Here is a 24,188-nt window from a genome sequence, read left to right on the forward strand (position 1 = left end):
GATGCGGGTTTAATCCCTGGCTTTGGAAGATCCCCTGGAGGAGGGCATGGCAACCCAGTCCAGTTATTCTTGCCTGGAGAATCCCATGGACAGAGGAGCCTGATGGGCTACGGTGCATAGACAGGGTCACAAAGAGTTGGGCACAACTGAAAGGACTTAGAATGCATTCATTCTTATTAACATCAGCCTGAGTATCTTGATGTTCTTGAAGCCAATATTTCTGATCTAGAAAGGATACTTAGGGACCTATAATTTCTGAGCTTCTCTTATTTAATCTATGAAATGGGAATAATAAGAGTATTTTCTTTGTAGAATTGCTCTGAGGATTGTAGGTGAGAATGCATGAACTCCCAGTGGAGTTCTAGAAATATAGTAGATGCTCAGTTAATTGTGGCCTTTAGCTTCCTGCAAATTTATATCTCATAAATAAACCAACAGTTTATTAAGAATTTACATTATTCCCAATACTCTATCCTTCCATTATCCTATAAACAAGTCAAGCCAATGAGTCTTTTGAATTGCTTGGGACATATCAGCCCTTTGATACCACCCAGAATCTCTGAGAAGTGGTCAGACTCCCTTTTTTTGCACTGCTGTCCTTTACGAGTCAAGGTGAGTGAGAGCAGTGTGGTAGCCATTCTGTAGAATTGGTGTCACCATTCCACAGAAGCGGTGTCTAGTCAAAGATTATAAGACCACAGTGAGACAGAAGACCTTTCGACCCTCTCTGCTGGGTGGACAGTGTAGCTGTAGTATGGCTTTCCATATCTGCATATGTAAAGTTGGCAACAGACAATAGTGTTGTTCCCTTGACAATTCTAGAGAAATATACCCTTTTTGTTAACATATGTTGACAGACTAAATCTAATTAAGTAGTTGAATGTACCATATCCTCCAAGTGTTGGTAAAAGACTTGAGATTTATTAAAAATCAAGCTCATATTCTCTTTCTCATACTCACTGCACTGAACAAATAACAATGGAAATTCACAGTGAGTTTTCTTGAATAATTGCCAAAATGATCATTATTTAGTTTCTAACTGAAAGGTCTACAAAGCCTCCTCTGAGTTCTTCAGACAGGATGCTCGCTGTCTGATATAGAACATTACAGATCGTCTGACTTGGTTTGCTATGTCTTTTCCCCCCATAGATTATGAGTTTACTTTTATGGATGAACATTGTAGCTAATATTTATTAAAGGCCGTTCTATTTGTCAGGGTCCTTAAGTGCTTTAAGAAGATTAACTCATTTGTTCATCAAACAACCTTTCCAGGTGACACGACTGTTCATCTTCATTTTATAGATAAGGAAACTAAGGCCAAGGACAGTTAAATAACAAGTCCAATTCACACAGCTCGTAAGGGCAGGGTCAGCTCAACTCCAAGGTCATGCTATAACCATGGCCTCATACTGCCTCTTGGCACAGGTAGAGGTCACATCTTATCCATCACTGTCACCCCACAGTACCCACTTGAATATCTGGAACAGGGAGGGTCCCAGTCAGTTTTGATTGATACTGTATGAGGCAGAAACGCCACTTTTGCTGTCACTGACTGGTGTCTGATTTCTCTGTTGTGAAGAGCGGGAGTGTGCTGGAACAAACACATTGCTCGAGCTTGTAGCTCTCTCTGTCCTATGCCTTTTGTGCTGCTTTCTTACCCTTCCTTCTTGCTAACTGTGTTATGTAGATTTGAAATTGGAGCTCAGTTTACACAAAGGGAAAACAGAACTCTGAACATCCTATGTGGAAATGAGAGAGGAGAAACATGTAATCCAGAAAAAAAAAGTTACATATAAGAAAATATTTAACTAATGAAGTCAAGACGTTATTTGAAATTAGCATATTGCAAACAAAGTTAATGTTTGAGTGCTGGTTCGGTGCCCTGTTATTGTTGATTTGACTGGGTCTAAGAATAAGCTGATGGGCAGGGCTTAAAGATACCAGATCACATGTGGGGAACAGGGTGCTATTCAAGCATATAAAAAATCTGTGCAAGCTATCTCTTGTATGTACTTGAACAGGAAAGAGTCTTTAAGTCTGTAATTCACATCTCCTGCCAGCAGAGAAAAGAAGAAACATGAGCACAGCAGGAAAAGTAAGGCAATTTTTTTTTTTCTAGAATTATTCCAATCAATGTAATACTCATGTTTGACTGCTCGAGAGACAAGCATTGGCTGGAAAGGAAAATTTCCTTCATTCAGGAGGCCAGCAACCTGTGTGTTAGCCGCTCAGTTGTGTCTGACTCTTTTCAACCCCAAGGACTATAGCTTGCCAGGCTCCTCTGTCTATGGAAATTCCCAGGCAAGAATACTGGTTTGCCATTTCCTTCTCCAGGGGATCTTCCCGACCCAGAAACTGAACCCATGTCTCCTGCATCTCCTGCATTGGTGGGCAGATCCTTTACCACTGAGTCACCTGGGAAGCAACCACGTAATACACAGAGATACACTATTTAATGAATAACAAAATCCATATATAAATTAGAAATAATTTATAATGAAATACAACTTAGGATCTATGCTTCAATATATGAAGTATATTAAACTACAGTTGAGAAGGGCAATACCTAAATGTCTTTGAGAAGTATGTAGAGCATCTATACCTATTAAAGTCTATATTTCCTATATTAAGTAAATGTGAAATAGTTATAGCCAATCATGAGTAATTTTCAAGTCTAAAGTTAGAAATGAAATGTTTTTATCAAGAAGTTATGTCTGTATTAAGATATCATAATATAAATGTGTTATTCTTTATCATATAACTTAAATAATATTATTATTTATAATATAAATGTTATTCTCTTTAATCATAATCATTCTTTTTATGAATACAGGAAAGCTAAACGTGACAAAACTTTTATTGCTCTCAAAGCATTAGAATCATCAAGGCTAAGCAAACCGATTGAGATGCAGACGTTGAGATGGACTTGTGGACACAGCAGGGGAGGGAGAGGGTGGGATGACTTGGGAGAGGAGCACTGCCGCAGACACACCGCCATGCGTGAGACAGGCAGCTGGCTGGCGGCGGCTGGCGGGCAGCTGCCGTAAAGCGCGTAAAGCGCGGGGAGCCGAGCTCAGTGCTCTGTGATGACCTAAAGGGGTGGGATGGGGGGCACGTAGTAAGAGGGAGATTCTGGAGGGATAGGATATATGTATATGTATAGCTGATTCACACTGTTGTACAGCAGAAACTAATACAACATTGTAAAGCAATTATACTCCAATCAAAAAACAAAAAAATTTTAAAGATAAAGCAAACCAGAATCAACATGCAAATTCTGATTTTAAAGGGTCCTATTATGGCACAGTTTAGGGAATTCGCATAGAAATGTTATCTTCATGCAAAAGCCAATGTGATTTTACTACTACTACTACTATTACTAATGCTGATACAGTTTGAACCACTATTTACACTGAGAACAGATTTATTTGTTTCTAAGCCTTCCACAGACTCATGTTTATTTGTTCAATGTGCTTACAGGTACAGAGAGATACACATGGTTGTTCAATGCGATCAATTCATGTTGTTTAACTGCTTAATGGCAAAAGCCTGTGCAATTGTTTCTAGTAGGTTTTGCTGTGTTAGGAGTGAACTGTGCGATATAATATCTTGCTATAATGGCAGGCCTATATAGTGTGGCTTTTATCAGGCCTATATATATAACAGGCCTATATCAATAAGACTGGTTGGAAATCATACAGATGATCAGTTGGGAGTTTTCTTATTTTAACTTTATTTTCATGCATTACTGATTGGCATTTACAGTAGCATATTATATTTCAAATGAAGAATAGTTAAGCAAAAGAAAATTTTAATTTTTTAAAACTCAGAGTTCAGAGATCAAAAGGGTAGGCCAAATGCATTAATTAAATCTATAAATTACAGGCAATTAATCCCCCCTCCTCAGGTACAACATCAATAACTTTTAGCTATATAATAACACTTCACTTATGTTTAACCTTCTGGCATTATATTTTCTTCAAATGCTAAATGATAATAGTAATAATACCTACTTTCATAAGGTGGTTGTGAGAATTTAATAAACTAATACTGGAAAGCATTTAAAATAGTGCCTGGTACATAGAAATTACTCGCTAAATATTAATCACTGCTATTACTGTTATCTAACTGCTAATTTTTTGTTAATCTTTTACTATCATCAAGTAGTGGAAGATAAAATGGTGGTCAATCTTCGGACACCCAGGTTTGTGACTTTGGGAAAAGTACTCATCAGTTATTGAGTCAGTCGAGCCTCAAGCTTTTCATCTGAAAAATAAAACTAATGATTCAGTAATACTACCCTGTGAAGTTTAAAAGTCAAACTCGTATTTCACCCAACACAGCCACTTGTGCCTGTTACATCATTGGAACCCCAATATTCAATACCTCTCTACCATTAGTGTATTATATCCAAGTACTCTTATATTTACTGTGGCTTTGGCCATGATGAACACTTTGCAAAGTGGAAGGATTTGGTGTATGCTGCTGCTGCTGCTGCTGCGTCGCTTCAGTCATGTCTGACTCTGTGCGACCCCATAGATGGCAGCCCACCAGGCTCCGCCGTCCCTGGGAGTTTCCAGGCAAGAGTACTGGAGTGGGATGCTATTGCCTTCTCCGATTTGGTGTATACATAGTAAAAATAAATTATCAGATAAATTTCAATTTAATTTTTATCATGTGTGTAGTATGTTGTTAATTCTCTTTAGAAAAAACTCTCAATTACACAAGCTTTGTAAAAGTGAAGACAACCCTTATGTTACATTCCCAAGCACTAAACATATATGCTTAGCTTTTATTTGTAAGAACATCTGTAGGTAAGCTATGCTAGCTAGAAAGTCAGACACTGCTCTCCCATTTTTAAGTGTGTGTGTGTGTGTGTGTGTGTGTGTGTGTGTGTAGTTTTAATCTCTACAATTTTAGGCTCAAATCCAATCTGAAAGAAATCTCTATTCATAAATTATATAACAAAACAGAGCTGCCAAATCTGACTTTCACATGAGTGATGCAAACAAGTAGCCCATAGAAGAAATAGAGAGAGAAATCAAAGGAGCAGGCAAATAGAGAAAGAAATTCTAGGCTGGGAGGCTTAGGAATTCTAAAGTCAAATCATTTTGGCTTAAGTGGAGAATTGAGCAAGAGGGAAATGAGTTTCATGTAAACAGACACTGAATCTGGTGGTAATATGATAGTGATTTAGAACTTCATGGACAAGACAACAGCTTTGGATAAACAACCAATTTCAGAACCACATTAGGAAATAGAACCTTTAAAGGGAAAAACAATGATGATCTTTCTTCATAGAAGAATATATTCCACTTTTATCTCAATGTCTTCCTATAGTTAATTCTGTTTCTCTTTCCTTGTGTTATTGCCTTACACATTTTTATAAAAAAGTCACTATTATTCTTTTTGCAAATCAGAGGTTGTTCATGTTCGTGGAACAATATTAAGTTTCAGACATGGGCCTAGATGGTACATGTAAAAAGATCAAAGGCACAATCCCTTAATTCAAAGCTGGGGGGAAAATGGTGTCATCTTTCTGCTCAATTTTCAGGTAATAAAATGCAAAGCAGCTGTGCTGTGGGAGCTCAAGAAACCATTTTCCATTGAGGAGGTGGAGGTTGCACCCCCTAAGGCCCACGAAGTTCGTATTAAGGTAAAAATTTTTTTCCATTTCTATTTAATCTTAGGTTTAAATTTTTCAGAATGTAACAATGAAAGTAACCAAAGCACTTATAATATACTCATCCAGATAGTGGAATTACATTTGTTATCAAAGGAAGCTGTAAATCAAAATTGTTAAAAATTTTAAAAAAAGACCAAAGAGTTTGTACAGTATAATCCTAATGAAACGAAGAAGAATTTATGTGGTGGCTCAGCAGTAAAGAACCTGCCTGCCAACACAGGAAACATGGGTTCGATCCTTGCATTGGGAATATCTCCTGGAGAAGAAAATGGCAACCCACTCCAGTATTCTTGCCTGGGAAATCCCATAGACAGAGGAGCCTGGTGGACTACAGTCCATGGAATCACCAAGAGTCAGATATGACTTAGCAACTAAATAACATCAACAACAAAAGTGCAAAGGAATATATATCATTTAAAATCAATTAGCATTATGTGGTGGCACTTGAGTAACTTTATCTGCATTTTCTATTTCTGTCAAAAAGACTGCATATTATATGACTTCAATAGTTCAGAAACAATTATTTCACAGATTACTCTAAATTGTTTAATGCATAAAAGGAAAGTAGAGCGTTATCAGGCTGAATAACTTCAAGTAAATTTGAAACTGTATTTGGAAGAGTAGAAATTATTAGCAAAACACTTTAAAATTCTTCAATGCAATTTCAGGAAAATGAATATGTTAAGTCCATCTGAGGGTCATAGTCTTATCTGAATCTAATCAAGCCCCCTTTACCGTATAGATGGTGGCCACAGGAATCTGTCGCTCAGATGACCATGTGGTTAATGGATCTCTGGTCATACGTCTTCCTGTGATATTAGGCCATGAGGCAGCCGGCATTGTGGAGAGCGTTGGAGAAGGGGTGACTACAGTAAGACCAGGTACAGAATTCACACTTAGGAAATGTGCCTTGGTTCAGGGCCCCAAGATGATGTAGCCTGGATAATGACACTGAAGTAATGAGAGATGAAAGAACGTGTTTAAGGCTGAGCTGGGACAGAGCGCTCTTTCTTTTCCCCCTTCCTGCCTGACTCAGGCATGTATGCATCCATGCACTACTGTGTTCTTTACATCAGCAAGTATTTCTTGAGGACCTACTAGATGGCAGGCACCATGTTAGATCCTGGGAATACATGAGGCTTGAAAGAGACCCAGTGTCTGCCAGGGTAGAGTTCATAATCAGTTATTTCCCATGTTAGTGTTTGCCAAGCACTGTCTTCTACCAGGTCCAAAGAAAACTACTGATAAGACAGAAAAAACATGTCTAGACATAGTGGAGACAAACATAATCAGTGTTTTGAACCTATTCAGTGCTGACTTCACACAGTGGGGATTGTGAGCTCTGGACTGAATCCACGTAATCTCTTCTCAGGTGGGAAGTGGAGCCCATTTACAGGTTTCCCCTTTGAATATATGGCCACTTTTCCTTAAACCATGATTAAACGTGACTGGTTACCAAGAACTATTTTTATTGAACGTTTACTGTATCCTATTATTATATATTAATACAGACAAATATTTTTAGAGGTAAACAGTGAATAAAAAGAAAATTTCCATGCCATCATTGCATATAGTCTCTTAAATGTTATTTTTCTGAGTCTTTTGGATAAGCAGTATGGATGATTAAAAATAAAAATTATTTTTAATTCTAAAAAATCACTTTAGCTAGTAGATTTGACCTCCCTACTTACAAAATGCTTAATTGACCTGTAAATTGAAAACAATAAAATAAGTTGTCTGGTTTGAGTTTCAGCTCTTAGTATTTCCTTTAGTTAGAAATCTATTAATAACAAATGACACCCCTACTTTTCACCCCTGCTCCCTCCACCAGTAAAAATAAATTATCTATAAATCATCAGCTACAAACATTTGAAAGTCAGTTCCTATCCTAAAAGAAAGTGTAAAACTCATTACTGAGGGCTGAGGTTTTCAGAAGAATGTCTTAAATTCTTACTTGTCCTGTTTTTGTTTGTTTTCCTTAAAAAAGAATTAATTTTTTAAAAGAAGGATTCATTTCATAATAGAGATAAGCATAATCACTTTGAAAAGCCAGGAAATGGGTGTTGAGGTTCTTATTTTTATTGTATTATTATTACTATTAGGGTTACTGTACTATTGCTATAAACTATTACCAGATTATCTAGTGGAACTATGGCAGACTGCTCACAACTTAAATATATATTTATACTTATATTAGTAGTAAGAATATTTAAGGTTTAACTGCTGCTGCTGCTGCTGCTAAGTCGCTTCAGTCGTGCGACCCCAGAGACGGCAGCCCACCAGGTTCCCCCGTCCCTGGGATTCTCCAGGCAAGAACACTGGAGTGGGTTGCCATTTCCTTCTCCAATGCATGAAAGTGAAAAGTGAAAGGGAAGTCACTGTCGTGTCCGACTCCTAGTGACCCCATGGACTGCAGCCTACTAGGCTCCTCCGTCCATGGGATTTTCCAGGCAAGAGTACTGGAGTGGGGTGCCAAGGTTTAACTACTAAATATTAAATGAAATCATATCTATAAAATCCCTAAGAGAAAGGGCACACAATAAAAGAGAAATATCAACACAGAGGAACTGCTTTTAAAAATCATGTTTTCCACATTTGCAATTTCTTTGGGCATCTTCAGCATATATAAACCCAAACCAATGACAATACTGACAGGCGATGACCAAGAAATCAAGCTGACAGGAGACTTCTCAAAGTCAAGTGCCTCTAATACATAAGCGTATTCTTTAATTCTTGGTAAGAAGAATCTGTTTTATCCTCATCCCCAGGTGATAAAGTCATCCCACTCTTTGTTCCCCAGTGTGGAAAGTGCAATGTTTGTAAACACCCGGAAGCCAACCTTTGCCTGAAACACGAGTGAGTATCTGTTACTCTCCTTAGCAGTGAAGGAATCTGCATGTTAGTTATGCACCTGTCTTATACCCTCTTGTGTTTGTGTGTTGCACTGACCAGCCTGAATGAGCCTCAGGGGACCCTCAATGATGGTACCTGCAGATTCACCTGCAGAGGGAAGCCCATCTGCCACTTCCTTGGCACCAGCACCTTCACCCAGTACACAGTGGTGGACGAGATGTCAGTGGCCAAGATCCATGCAGACTCACCACTGGAGAAAGTCTGTCTCATTGGCTGTGGATTTTCTACTGGTTATGGGTCTGCGGTCAAAGTTGCCAAGGTAGGAATAACAATGAAAACCAGCTACACTCAGACTGTCAGGAGCTAAAAGCAAAGCAACTTCTCACAGGAATCTGAGATCATTCTTCACAGATTTATTGGAAGCTTTCCCCTCTTCTACCATAATAGCCTTGCTATGCTCCATGGAATTGAGGATATTGATTAAAAGTAGAAGATACCCTCAGAAGGAATTGAGGGCATGTCCTAGAAAATTTATCTGTTATCACAAATGAAAAGCTCTTGATAATTAAGAAAAAGTAAAGGTGTTTCCCATAATTATTCTTCTGTATGTGTTCTTTGTGGTATTACTAAATTTTAGACCTAGGAGTTCATTTTGTCCTTCATTTACTGCCTACATGAGCCATGCACAGTAGGTTCTGCTAAGTTTTGAGGAAGCAAAAGTAAACAAAATGAAGGGGCTGACTATGAGGAGCATTTAGTTCATGGATCCTCTACTCCCAGAATTAGGATCAACAGGAGATTCCAGAGCCTGGCCTGATATACCTCCAAACTGAGGGTCACAAACATGCCCACTCTGTGTATCTCTATGAGGAAAGCAATAAAGCTTCAATGATGCATGAAGCATTTATTCCACTGCTCTACTTCCTCCCCAGCCACAAACACATACAGACTTCAAAGTGGTAGGTTTTAAGAAGAAATTATTTAAAGTCTCCTTTTCCTAAAAGGTTGTAAATCTAGTAGTATCCTTTTGTTTTATGAACTGACACCCAGAGAGATAAAGCCATTTGCCCCAAATCTTACAGGTAGTTAACATGACAACTGCAAGTAGCCTCCTCAAAACTCCTACTGAATCACAAACCATAGTATATATTTACCAACACTTTTAAATCACAATCACAAGCCTCCTATTTTTCTAAGGTAAAAAAAGTGGTGTCGTACCCCCACAGAAAGTTTTCTTGGGACAGGAGGAACATTTTACCCACAGTGAAGTCTAACTATAACAGACTAGGTTTATCAAACAGTCCCTTAGGTAAGTTAAACTATTGTGAGCATGTGTTTTCCAAATTTCTGTGACCTTAGCACTAAGTCCTTGTGCAACTACATCATCTGAACAGATTGTCTAATCCACCTGCACACAGAGTGGAATCGAAGGGTACCTGTGATAATGAATTTCATCCATTATTAAAATATAAACCAGCTTTTCATTGCATTATTTTTCACTTGTGTATTTTTTAAAGCAGGGATAAAGACCCATTAAGAACATGTTGGTCTCAAGCTGTATTATCTTAAAATTACCTGTTAAATTTCCCCTGTTGTTAAGTTTGCTTAAGCTGGGGATAACTCTTCTATGCTTCACAGCTTATTTCTGCTCTCATTATACGTCATGACTACTGAAAGTTATTGAACCAAGGTGTTAATTATTGAGGGTTCAGCTGGATTATTTTTGCAGTCTCCTCTCTTCCATTTATTATTTAATTTCCCTAGAATTGTGTTTATGTATGTGTGATGGACTGAAGCTGGCTATCAATAGATATGAGCCACTAGATTTTCAAGAGGGGAGTTGCTAGCATCTAGAGCTCAATGGTCATCCAGTCCACTGGCTCCCAGCCTGGGTTTCCCACTGGAGTCGCTTGGAGACATGGTCTTGCCTGCAGAGTTGTTGTCGTTGTTTAGTCGCTAAGTCATGTCCTACCCTCTGTGACCCTATGGACTGAAGCTTACCAGGCTCCTCTGTCCATGGGAATTTCCAGGCAAGAATACTGGAGTGGATTGCATATCTTTTTCCACTTGCCGGCACAGAGTCTGATTTAATTGCTTATGGGCTGTGACCTGGGTATTGAGATTTTTTTAAAGCTCCCTAGGTGAGTCTAAGCTAAGCTAAGTCACTTCAGTCATGTCCGACTCTGTGCGACCCCATAGACGGCAGCCCACCAGCCTCTGCTGTCCCTGGGATTCTCCAGGCAAGAACACTGGAGTGGGTTGCCATTTCCTTCTCCAATGCGTGAAAGTGAAAAGTGAAAGTGAAGTCGCTCAGTCGTATCCTACTCTTAGGGACCCCATGGACTGCAGCCTAATCAGGCTCCTCCATCCATGGGATTTTCTAATGTCCAGGAAAATTAGAGAAACACTAATCTAATTCAAACCTGTCATTTCAAGTGTGAGGCAGCTAAAGTCAAAAGAGGTTTGACAAAAGGTTGACATAATTTGAGTAACTTCTGACAAGAAATAAAGCATGGCACTTTATACAATTTAGGCTCTTTCTAACAATTGTTTTGTTTATTGTTGTTTAGTTGCTAAGTCATGTCCGACTCTTTGTTAGCCCATGGACTGTAGTGCAGCAGGCTCCTCTGTCCATGGGATTTCCCAGGCAAGAATACTAGAGTGGGTTGCCATTTCCTTCTCCAGGGGATCTTCCTGACCCAGGGATCGCGCTCATGTCTCCTGCATTGGCAGGCGGATTCTTTACCACTGAGGCACCTGGAAAGCCCTTAACAATCATTACTTAATCCATTTTCACCTTTTCTGAAAACACAGGTCACCCAGGGCTCCACCTGTGCCGTGTTTGGCCTTGGAGGAGTTGGCCTGTCTGTTATCATGGGCTGCAAAGCAGCTGGAGCAGCCAGGATAATTGCAGTGGACATCAACAAAGACAAATTTGCAAGGGCCAAACAGGTGGGTGCCACTGAATGCATCAACCCTCAGGACTACGAGAAACCCATCGAGGAGGTGCTGAGAGAAGTGAGTGGTGGAGGTGTGGATTTTTCATTTGAAGTCATCGGTCGGCTTGACACTATGGTATGTACTTTGAAGTCTCAAGACATCAACTTCTGCATTCTAGAGTCTTCTTTAATGTGGTGGAGTATAAACATTATATATAAAGCATATTTTAAAAACTATGATGATTTTCCATCTCCTATTTGTTACCTGGGTTGCTTAATTTATTATGATGAGGAATCTCATTCCACCAGTCAAAAAAAAATGCAAAAAAAACATGTCATGAGTATCGTGTCCTTTTTAGAGAGGGAAGGGGGTTTTTACTGAGCCATCATAAATTTAATTTTTAGTTTCAAAAATTCAAACTCAAGTAAGTATAAAGAATATAAATTCTGTTCTCAAGTTGGTAAGTTTGATTTTTCAACACATTCTTAACAAAAACATGATTTAACAATATTTGTATGTTTTAATGAATTCTATTTTTTCCAAAGACCATACTTTAACCAAAAACAAACAAACAAACAAACAAAGAGCAACTTTAGGCTCCCTATCATTTTATTAACAGAAAATATGCCCCATTTTACCACAACAGACAGCACAGTGCCTGGTACATGAAAAGCATCCAAATCTGTGTGGTGAACTGAATAATTTAAAAGGTCAACAGGTTTCCCACCAAAATTTTAAGTGATATGTATATTATAGTGTTGTTTGTGGATTAAATGAGATGACATATGTAACATATTTAGCAGGTGCCACCTGTCAGTGGTAAGCTCTTAATAGATGTTATCTGGTGTTGTCAAAAGGAAGTACCATTTCCAATTGTATAAAACTTGCATCACCTTTAAAATATACATGATATTTCCCTTCTCCAGGGGATCTTCCCAACCCAAGGATTGAACCCAGGTCTCCTGCATTGCAGGCTTTCTTTACCGTGTGACCATCAGGGAAACCCCATACATGATACTACTTTCAAATAATTACAGATATCATCAATTGCAACAGAGAACACATCTCTAGCTATATTTCCCCTAACCAGAATTCTCTAGAATCCTAATGAAAACACCCCCAGAGACCAACACAGACAATCACCCTCTTGAGGTTCTCCTGTAAGTCCCAGCAGTGTTGGTAATAGGAAGCAGCACCTTAAGAGTAAAGCTCTTTGCAGCCTTCACCAGGAACAATTTATTCCATAGATGACTGATGTTCCAAGGCTGTCGCTTGCTCCTTATGCCATTTTTAATATGGTTTTTCCTTCATTTTCTCTTGTGGAATTGGATTATTTTAAGTATCTGATAGCCACATGTCCTGAGGTTCTCTGATTTTCCAAGTGTCATACTCCAAAATCAAAGGATCAATTACTATATATTTCTGGGGTTGGGGGGTGTTTTCCTAAACAACTTTCATACTACACACATGTCTAAAAACCTGACTGGAGGGAAAAGTCTTTCTTTTTAAGTTTCAGAGTAAAAAATAAATAAATAAAAGCTCACAGAAGGTCAAAGCACATTTAAAACATGCCCATTTTGACCAACAGCTATATTGCTGTTTTGGCCAACAGCTTGCTCCTTGGAAGAAATGCTATGACCAACCTAGACAGCTTATTAAAAAGCAGAGACATTACTTTGCCAACAAAACTCCATCTAGTCAAAGCTATGGTTTTTCCAGTAGTCATGTATGGATGTGAGAGTGGGACTATAAAGAAAGGTCAGCATTGAAGAATTGATGCTTTTGAACTGTGATGTTGGAGAAGACTCTTGAGAGTCTCTTGGACTGCAAGGAGATCCAACCAGTCCATCCTACAGGAAATCAGTCCTGAATATTCATTGGAAGGACTGATGCTAAAGCTGAAACTCCAATTCTTTGGCTACCAGATGTGAAGAACCTACTCATTAGAAAAGACCCTGATGCTGGGAGACATTGAAGGCAGGACGAGAAGGGAATTTCAGAGGATGAGATGGTTGGATGGCATCACCGACACAATGGACATGAGTTTGAGTAGGCTCAGGGAGTTGGTGATGGACAGGGAAGCCTGGCATGCTGCAGTCCATGGGGTCGCAAAGAGTCAGAAATGACTGAACAACTGAACTGAACTGAACATCATTAATTAGAAGGGAAAACAAATCAAAATCTCAAAGGGATTATTACCTCATCCTTGTTCGAATGAATATTATATATAAAAAAAAAGCAATAGCAAGTGTTGAAGAGTGTGTGGAAGAAAGGGAATTTTGTGCACTGTTAGTGGGAATGTAAAATAGCCACTATGAAAAGCGGTACAATTGCTCCTCAAAAGATTTAAGATAGATGTTTTATCATATGATCCAGCAATCCCACTTCTGGGAATATATACAAAGAAAATAAACTCACTATCTTAGACATGTGCATCCCCATGTTCATTGCAGCATTATTCATAATAGCCAAGATATGGAAACAACCTAAATGTCCATATGGATGAGTAGATAAAGAAATTGTGAGGCATGTGTGTGTTTGTGAGTGTATGTATATGTGAATTGTATATATGTATATATGTATATATATGAATGAATATTATTTGGCCATAGAAAAGAAGTATTGACATTTGCAAAAACTTGGAAAAATCTGGAGGACATTATGCAAAGTGAAATAAGCCAGACACAGAAAGACAGTATTGTATGATCTTTCCTATATGTGCAGTCTAAAAAAAATCAAATTCTTAGAACCACTGAGTAGAACAGTGGTTGCCAGGAGCTGGAGGAAGTAGGGGAGGAATAATGGGTAGATGTCAGAGAGTACAAAGTCTCAGTTATGAGCAAGTTCTGGAGACATCCATGTACAGCATGGTTCAGTTCAGTTGCTCAGTTGTGCCTGACTCTTTGCGACCCCATGTATCACAGTACGCCAGGCCTCCCTGTCCATCACCAACTCCTGGAGTTCACTCAGACTCACGTCCATCGAGTCAGTGATGCCATCCAGCCATCTCATCCTCTGCTGTCCCCTTCTCCTCCTGCCCACAATCCTTCCCAGCATCAGAGTCTTTTCCAGTGAGTCAACTCTTCGCATGAGGTGCCCAAAATACTGGAGTTTCAGCTTTAGCATCATTCTTTCCAAAGAAATCCCAGGGCTGATCTCCTTTAGAATGGACTGGTTGGATCTCCTTGCAGTCCAAAGGACTCTCAAGAGTCTTCTCCAACACCGCAGTTCAAAAGCATCAATTCTTCGGCCCTTGGCTTTCTTCACAGTCCAGCTCTCGCATCCATACATGACCACAGGAAAAACCATAACCTTGACTAGACGGACCTTTGTTGGCAAAGTAATGTTTCTGCTTTTGAATATGCTGTCTAGGTTGGTCATAACTTTCCTTCCAAGGAGTTTGCGTCTTTTAATTTCATGGCTGCAGTCACCATCTGCAGTGATTTGGGAGCCCCCCAAAATAAAGACTGACACTCTTTCCACTGTTTCCCCATCTATTTGCCATGAAGTGATGGGACCAGATGCCATGATCTTCATTTTCTGAATGTTGAGTTTTAAGCCAACTTTTTCACTCTCCTCTTTCACTTCCATCAAGAAGCTCTTTAGCTCTTCTTCACTTTCTGCCATAGGGTGGTGTCATCTGCATATCTGAGGTTATTGATATTTCTCCCGACAATCTTGATTCCAGCGTGTGCTTCATCCAGCCCAGTGTTTCTCATGATGTACTCTGCATAGAAGTTAAATAAGCAGGGTGACAATATACAGCCTTGACGTACTCCTTTTCCTATTTGGAACCAGTCTGTTGTTCCATATCCAGTTCTAACTGTTGCTTCCTGACCTGCATACAAGTTTCTCAGAGGAAGGTCAGGTGGTCTGGTATTCCCATCTCTTGAAGAATTTTCCACAGTTTGTTGTGATCCACACTGTCAAAGGCTTTGGCATAGTCAATAAAGCAGAAATAGATGTTTTTCTGGAACTCGCTTGCTTTTTCCATGATCCAGTGGGTGTTGGCAGTTTGATCTCTGGTTCCTATGCCTTTTCTAAAACCAGCTTGAACATTTGGAAGTTCATGGTTCATGTATTGCTGAAGCCTGGCTTGGAGGATTTTGAGCATTACTTTACTAGTGTGTGAGATGAGTACAATTGTGCAGTAGTTTGAGCATTCTTTGGCATTGCCTTTCTTTGGGATTGGAATGAAAACTGACCTTTTCCAGTGCTGTGGCCACTGCTGAGTTTTCCAAATTTGCTGGCATATTGAGTGCAGCATTTTCACAGCATCATCTTTTAGGATTTGAAATAGCTCAACTGGAATTCTATCACCTCTACTAGCTTTGTTCAGAGTGATGCTTCCTAAGTCCCACTTCACTTCGCATTCCAGGGTGTCTGGCTCTAGGTGAGTGATCACACCATCGTGATATCTGGGTCATGAAGATTTTTTTTGTACAGTTCTGTGTATTCTTGCCACCTCTTCTTAATATCTTCTGCTTCTGTTAGGTCCATACAATTTCTGTTCTTTATTGAGCCCGTTTTTGCATGAAATATTCCTTTGGTATCTCTGATTTTCTTGAAGAGATCTCTAGTCTTTCCCATTCTATTGTTTTCCTCTATTTCTTTGCACTGATCAGATGCTTATATCTCTCCTTTTCTCCCTTGCTTTTCATTTTTCTTCTTTTCATAGCTATTTGTAAGGCCTCCTCAGACAGCCATTTTGCCTTTTTGCATTTCTTTTTCTTGGGGATGGTCTTTAGGGTAAATGTACATAAATTAGGAAAAAAGTGCCCATTAGAAATGGGCAGTAGAAATATGGATCCATTAGAAAGGGAGACCATCAAGAGGAGAAGAGAGAAATATTGATGATGTAACTGACCATGTATCTGGTTCACCATCAAAATACCTAGTTCAAAGTACTGAGTGCAAGATATCTACTTAATAATTACATGAGTTAACCATTTCAGATTGCTCTGGCATCACATGATGATAAACATTACCTTTATTTGAAGAATCAGATTATATATATTTGCATGATATATATATATATATTTAATGATATTTGCATCTTTATTATTTTTCTAAAAAAGAGTTAAGTGTATAAAACATACAATTTCATTCATCTGCTGTTTCATTCAAAAATATTTTCTGGGCATCTTCTAAAGCCACGTGTAGTGGCTTTAGGAAATAATGGGAAGTGAAGAAAAAGCCAATCTCTTCCAGCCACACATTCACAATTTAACTAGATCCATAGCACATGATATTGTGTATCACAAATGGGGACTACCAGAGAATCCACTTTAATGATGCTACATATTAATTTTATTCCAGATGTCTGCCTTGCTCTGCTGTCAAGAAGCATATGGCGTAAGCGTCATTGTAGGAGTACCTCCTAATGCCCAAAATATCTCTATGAACCCCATGTTGTTGTTGACTGGACGTACCTGGAAAGGAGCTGTTTTTGGTGGTACGTTGTGAGGCTTGAGGGCCAAATTCTTACTAACGTCAGGAATTCTTTCCTGATGCAAGTGACAAGGCCAGGCTGGTGCATGGTGATGACCCAGAGTGATGTTATGGGGAGGGAGGTGGGTGGGGGGTTCATGTTTGCGAACACATGTACACCTGTGGTGGATTCATGTCAATGTATGGCAAAACCAATACAGTATTGTAAAGTAAAATAAAGTAAAAAAATAAAATAAAAATAAAATAAAATAAAATAAAGTTACTGTAAATAGTAAAAAAAAAAATGCAATGTAGTTTAAAAATACACTAAGATTCCTTTGTATCTATAGGCTCCAAATCAACTAGATGTGGAAATAATGTACCCAAAAAGTCCCAAGGTAGATTTTAATGGTGTCCCCATAAACTGACTAGGATCTTTCAGCATCAATTTTTTTGATACTGGTGACTACATAATACGCTGAGATACCTAGGAGGATCCAGGAAACCCATAGCAACAATTTATGTCTGCACTCACTGCCCAGATGTAGACAACTGCTAAATTTTCTTCTTGACTCTGAGAATAACCATCTAAACTATGGTTTCTCTATGAGGGAACTAATAACTAAAGGCTCTGGTTTGTTGGGTGGAGAGATTTTTTTAAAAGTCAAATCACTTCAAAAGGATATTGAAACACACTCTCTTATTAACCTCAGCAACAGTAGTCTGTGGACATTTTATAAACTTTCATTTAAATTTTATGTAGAAAGTCTTGTCTCTAATCCTCTGTTTATATCTGGATGAGTCTAACATTGATGACACTTTCTTTTCAGGCTTCAAAAGTAAGGAATCTGTCCCCAAACTTGTGACTGATTTCATGGCTAAGAAGTTTCCACTGGATCAGTTAATTACCCATGTTTTACCATTTGAAAAAATAAATGAAGGATTTGACCTGCTTCGCTCTGGAAAGAGGTAGATTTTAAGTTTTGATGGGGTTTGACTAACAGAGAAAAAAAGGCAGAAGGATGAGAGAAAGACCAGGATGGAGTGCCTTGGTTTTCCATTCCCAGCTCAGTCTCTGCACGTAGAACACATAAGATCATATTGCAAGAAACTAAAATGCTTTGCATTTCCTGTTCTGCTGAAGCCAAATTATGTTGGTTGGTCACAGCAAATCTGAATGATCAGACCCTATCTTCACAAGAGATTCTCTGCTTTGCAAGGAAAAAGAGTCAGAGACACATCGTCATATAACATGGAGTTATCCCAGTCCCTGCCTGGCCACTTAAAATGGTTGACTATTAATAGCTACAAATTTAAATTAGATTCCAGACATCCCAGAAACTCATTATGGAAATCAATGGAGCTATATAGGCATCATTTTCTATGCATATATTACTTTTTTCAAAAAATGCTGACTATTATTTTTACTCTTTTTTTCTATTTACAAAGGATTTTTCACAAATAAAAATTATTGCAAAGAGGAAGGGCACAAAATGCTATTTTAAATGTTTAAATCTACATTTTCTTCAAAACTTACAAAACCAAGTCAGTTCCATTTTCTACCTCTAATATTAATCTTTTACAAACACCTAAAAAGAAGAATTTCATCACTTGCATTTATAAATGAGACACAGTTAGTTATAGGCAGTTTTACCTAACTCCCACCTTCTTGTTCCATAGTCTCTGCTCTCTCTGTGACTTCACACTTCTTCTCTTGAGGTTTTTTGGTTTTAAACACTATTTCTTAAACAGTCATACACATAACATATACTAGACATTTAGTCTGATAAATATTATTGAAGAAGGAAAGAAACTAACATCCAAACAGTACCAGATCACATCCTTTCTAAAAAGCAGTTTGGTCATGTGTATTAGTTCAGTTCAGTTCAGTTCAGTCGTTCAGTCGTGTCTGACTCTGCGACCCCATGAATCGCAGCACACCAGGCCTCCCTGTCCATCACCAACTCCCGGAGTTCACTCAGACTCACGTCCATAGAGTCAGTGATGCCATCCAGCCATCTCATCCTCTGTTGTCCCCTTCTCCTCCTGCCTCCAATCCCTCCCAGCATCAGAGTCCTTTCCAATGAGTCAACACTTTGCATGAGGTGGCCAAGAACTCGAGTTTCAGCTTCAGCATCATTGCTTCCAAAGAACACCCAGGGCTGATCTCCTTTAGAATGGACTGGTTGGATCTCCTTGCAGTCCAAGGGACTCTCAAGAGTCTTCTCCAACACCACAGTTCAAAAGCATCAGTTCTTCGGTGCTCAGCTTTCTTCACAGTCCAATTCTCGCATCCATACATGACTACTGGAAAAACCACAGCCTTGACTAGACAGACTTTTGTTTAAGAAACCTCAAAAAAAGAGACTTAGATCCTATGTCCCAACAATTACATTTCTGAGAATCTATTCTACAGAAATTATAAGATATGCAAATGTACATATGTTTAAGCATGTTTATTATCTATAACAGCAAAAATTGGAAACAGCCTAAAAGTTGAACATTAAAGGAACAATTAAATAAATTCCAAACATTACTAGAAATTAATTAAGCCATTTAAAAGGGAATGATTTCACTAAATTGGGAAATTCTCCTGATGTAATTTTAGGTTATAGAGTAGAGAATACAGACCTTATATATACAATACTGTTCCAAGTTTTCAATCAGAGCAATAAAAACTTACATATGTTTAGAAAAAAGATAATCAAAATTCAAGAAAATATTAACAATGATTATTTCTAAATTGTGGGATTACAGGTTATTTTTACTTTCTTTATATTGTCCTTTAGTTTCTAAATTATCTATATACATTTTTCATATATATGTATATATATACACATATATACTTATATATTAATAATTTTTTAAGATACATAGATCATCTTTTTCTAAAGCATTTATCCATCAGAAGATGGTTTTTAGAAAGGACATTATTTCCAGTAAAATGTTACATTTCTGATCTTCCAAAGAATAAAATCTCTCCAAACACAAATTAACTTTTTTCCTGCTTTTAAGTCTTCTTAAGCATTTCTTTATCGAAGCTCTGTTAAAATTTCAACATGGTCTTAACTTTGTTACATTATCAACACTTTTAGGCACATTATCTATCATCTTGTAATTTGTGCAACTTTCTATTTGGATTTAAATCCCAGGAGCCCACACTAGATGTATGTTTGAAAGTAAGGTACAAATCTCTCTAAGTCTCTGTATCTATTATCTCTAAAATGGAAATAATATTAGAACCTGCCACATAGTGTTGTTTAAGTAGAGGTTTAAATGATAAAATACATGATGAGCATCTACAGGATGACAGATAGCATGAACTTATTACATGTAGTTATAATTGTTGTTTTGTGTTTGTTATTATATAAGGAATGTAGACTCTCAAAAATGATATTTTGAAAATCTAATACATAATGAAGCCTAAATGACAGTCATACTCAGAACGTTATAACTGAGGTTCAGGTTGGAGAAAGACAACAGAAAGAAAAGATGAGCTGACCTTTTACTTGACTTGAGTGCAGCATTAGGGATGGGAATGGAATAGCAGGAAAAACAGATAGCTTTTCAAAGAGACAAACTGAATGCTCTTTGTACTCTCACATGGAAGAGTGCATATTATCTAAACACTAAAACAATTTCTATCTCTTATTTTCTGTTTCAGTGTCCGTACCATCCTGACATTTTGAGGCCATACACACACCTTCCCTTGCAGCAGTCTTCTGCCTCCTCTATCATCTGAAACATCACCCAAACATCATCAATAATTCTGTTCTGCAGAGGTGCTACCAACAAATTGCACATGGGAGCTTTCCAAAAGAAATAAAAATCAATGTGAAATCATTTTTCAAGCAAATTTTAAAGATTTAAGTGAGAGCTAGATAAACCATCGTATGTGTAATTGAGTCTAATAAAGTCTCCTTAATCGTTCTACTCATGTTGAATCATGTCATCTTCAGACTGAGGAATGGTATTTCTTTTGACTTCTCGTACTTTTTGTGTCTTGGCCACCCTCAGTCTTTTAGCCTTAGTCATTGAGAAGGACCTCATTATACTTGCCCTCAACATACATGTGATGGGGTATTGTACTCAAAATCTTTTACCTGTACTTCCACGGTCTGTATTTTCCTCTTTAGGAAATGTAGCAAAACCCTATAGTAAAAACTATAGTTTGAAAAAGAATAGACTCTGATTTATAAATGGAGAAGGTTCAGAAATTCTAAATGCAGGAAATTTTTTAAGGTAAATATCACACATGTTTAAGGTGAAGGGAAGTGTTTTTATACTACAGTTTCACATCACATGTGATAAATGTGAGGTTTGAATACTAAATCTGAAAACTGAACTATTCTTAGAATCATATTCCAAAAAGTCTAATTTTTACTCAAGAAAGTAGTTTATTGGTTAAAAGATCTTAATTATTATCATTGTCAGTTCAGTTCAGTCTCACAGTCGTGTCCGACTCTTTGCAACCCCATGAATTGCAGCATGCCAGGCCTCCCTGTCCATCACCAACTCCTGGAGTTCACTCAGACTCACGTCCATCGAGTCAGTGATGCCATCCAGCCATCTCATCCTCTGTCGTCCCCTCCTCCTGCCCACAATCCTTCCCAGCATCACAGTCTTTTCCAATGAGTCAACTCTTCGCATGAGGTGGCCAAAGTACTGGAGTTTCAGCTTTAGCATCATTCCTTCCAAAGAGATCCCAGGGCTGATCTCCTTCAGAATGGACTGGTTGGATCTCCTTGCAGTCCAAGGGACACTCAAGAGTCCTCTCCAACACCGCAGTTCAAAAGCATCAATTCTTCGGCACTCAGCCTTCTTCACAGTCCAACTCTCACATCCATACATGACTACCGGAAAAACCATAGCCTTGACTAGATGGACCTTAGTCGGCAAAGTAATGTCTCTGCTATTGAATATGCTATCTAGGTTGCTCATAACTTCTTCCAAGGAGTTTGCGTCTTTTAATTTCATGGCTGCAGTCACCATCTGCAGTGATTTTGGAGCCCCAAAATATAAAGTCTGCCACTGTTTCCACTGTTTCCCCATCTATTTCCCATGAAGTGATGGAACCGGATGCCATGATCTTCGTTTTCTGAATGTTGTCATTGTAACTGTAGTTAACTGAAAATGAGCCATAAGGTAGCTAAAAAGTAATATGGCAACTTGAAGTCTAGGGATGGGAATAAAGCAGCTGTGGACACAGCATGTAAAATGGGTAACTAGGAAATGGCACAAACATCCAAAGCAATAGATTTTCTATGTACATACACATATAGATGTACGTTTTTGCAAAAATATCTTTGAATGAGAACTTTTCTATTAACTACCATGACTTAAATCTGCAACCCTGAAATATTTCATTGTTTTGAACATGTGAAAGCCTATGGTACCCACTCGTTAATACTTTCTCTAGGGAAGATTTACATTTTGAGCTTCATCTCTAAATGTGTAATGAAAACTTATTCATGTAAAGAATTTTATCTATCTTGAAAACACGTGACTTGCTTCGATGTTGTAGAAAGTACTCTAGACTTAGAGCAAGTAATCTACCACTTGTTTGTGACCTTCAGTAAATTACTCACCCTCTCTAAGCCCATTTTATCCTTTGTTTTAAGAAATTATGAACCAATTATAGCTTCATAGAAAATCAGATGGAATGATGCTAGTGAAAAGGCTTTGTCAACTATGAACTGCCATGTAAATGTAGGGAACAGTTTCATTGTCTTCTCAGAGACACTGAAGGAGATATTTAGGGTTGGAGGAGCTTTCAGAATGTCCCTAAGTTTTCAGAATATCCTAACATCATGGAACACTATGTTCTCATTTTGATGGGTGCTCCAGTGCTTTTGTATTGGTGCTGATAATGTGAGATACTGAGGACAAAGAGATGGTTCTAAAGGCCCATGTCACATAGTGGGCATAAAATCCTACTGGTTGCACAGAGGTCTGCATCCAGTTCCTTCCTCCCAGGCTGTGGAGAGCAGGTGGAGAGCAGGGTTAGTGAGCATATCAGTGTTCTCACAGAGGGGCACAATGCTCCATGACGTGTATGAGAGGGAGGTAGGGGTGCCTTCTGCACCCAAGACTTCCTCTACATTCACATTGACATTGGCAGGGAAGGGGACATTGAAATCAAAGGAGAAAAATGGAACCACAGAGTGGCTGGATGCTGTAATGGCGCACATGGTCAGTGTGTCCTGCTGGCCTTCAGCAATAATTTTGACTCTAGAATCAAGAATTTTCATATTTGCTGGTTTCCTTTAAAAACTTAACTATGAATATATATAAGCTTGCACTCACTTTCAGCCAACCACAAAAAGCTTAGTCAAAATGAAGAAAATTTTCAAAATTTGTAGAAAAGTAATTTCATATTGATGGTTTAATAGCATTGATACAGTGACTTAGCTCCTCCAAAAATAGTAAATAAAAAGTAATATAATTAAATTATATAATATAATAATATAATAAAATTAATCCTTTGCTACTTTACAAATCACACAAGCTACTCTAGAATTAGAAAGTCATTTTGACAGAAGCATTCAAAAATTACTCAGAAGTTAAAGTAGAGTAAGAGCAGGTATGTATTTAATAATTACATATTAGACACCTGACTACTTAATTCCATTAGAAAATGATTATTGAACAAATAACCTCTACTAAGTAGTCCCCCCAAAATGTTAAATTGACAATTTTATTGAAGTAAATAAAATTACATTTATCTGAAAAAATACCCAGCAATGTTCAGGAAACGGGGCATTGCATAGGAAGAGAAACCAAACTCAGTGTGGCAAGAATAAAACTAGAATGAGAGCACTATACTCACTCAAGGCCAAACACCATTTTGATTAAATTAATGGTCATACATGTGTCCTTGTTCTGCTCATTTCATCCACTTTGGATCCAAGGTCCAGAAGATCATCTGTATAATCTTATCTCAGTCATCAAAAGAAACTAGAGGTTTCTTTTTCCAAATAACTCACAAGGTAATAAATTAGTCACAACAAAGAAATTACAGGGGTTTCCTTGTCCAGTCTTGCTCTTTGAAGTATTTGCCATGTCAGCAAATAACTTAGTAGATTTATTATGAACAACCAGTCAGAAATCATCAGATAATTCTTACCTAAAAATGATATTTGACTACCATTCACCAACAAACCAATAATTTACAGTGTTTGGGAGATGCCTAGTTGCCTTAAAGGGTTATAACTACAACTTTGGAGTGAAGAGAAATTTAGTACATTCTAAATTTAAATAATGAGTGTTTCCGAGCTAA

At 38.1% G+C, this 24,188-nt stretch overlaps 1 protein-coding gene across 1 annotated transcript; it reads left to right on the forward strand.

The window, feature by feature from the left end:
* The first annotated feature begins 2,007 nt into the window (after nt 1–2,007).
* On the forward strand, nt 2,008–22,506 carry LOC101111965 (alcohol dehydrogenase S chain). Its single transcript, XM_004009680.5, has 9 exons — nt 2,008–2,095; nt 5,555–5,656; nt 6,429–6,567; nt 8,455–8,542; nt 8,639–8,858; nt 11,354–11,614; nt 16,799–16,934; nt 17,740–17,878; nt 20,574–22,506. Exons 1-9 carry the CDS (start codon nt 2,078–2,080, stop codon nt 20,596–20,598), a joined length of 1,128 nt encoding a protein of 375 aa, XP_004009729.1. The 5' UTR covers nt 2,008–2,077; the 3' UTR covers nt 20,599–22,506.
* The last annotated feature ends 1,682 nt before the right edge of the window (nt 22,507–24,188 follow it).

Source organism: Ovis aries, chromosome 6 (genome assembly GCF_016772045.2).
Source record: "Ovis aries strain OAR_USU_Benz2616 breed Rambouillet chromosome 6, ARS-UI_Ramb_v3.0, whole genome shotgun sequence".
In the NCBI taxonomy this organism is placed as follows: Eukaryota; Metazoa; Chordata; class Mammalia; order Artiodactyla; family Bovidae; genus Ovis; species Ovis aries.

Coding starts and splice junctions, on each gene's coding strand:
- LOC101111965 (XM_004009680.5), top strand. Junction 11,615..16,798: donor TCGGTCGGCTTGACACTATG/GTATGTACTTTG, acceptor ATTTTATTCCAG/ATGTCTGCCTTGCTCTGCTG. Junction 17,879..20,573: donor CTGCTTCGCTCTGGAAAGAG/GTAGATTTTAAG, acceptor TTTCTGTTTCAG/TGTCCGTACCATCCTGACAT.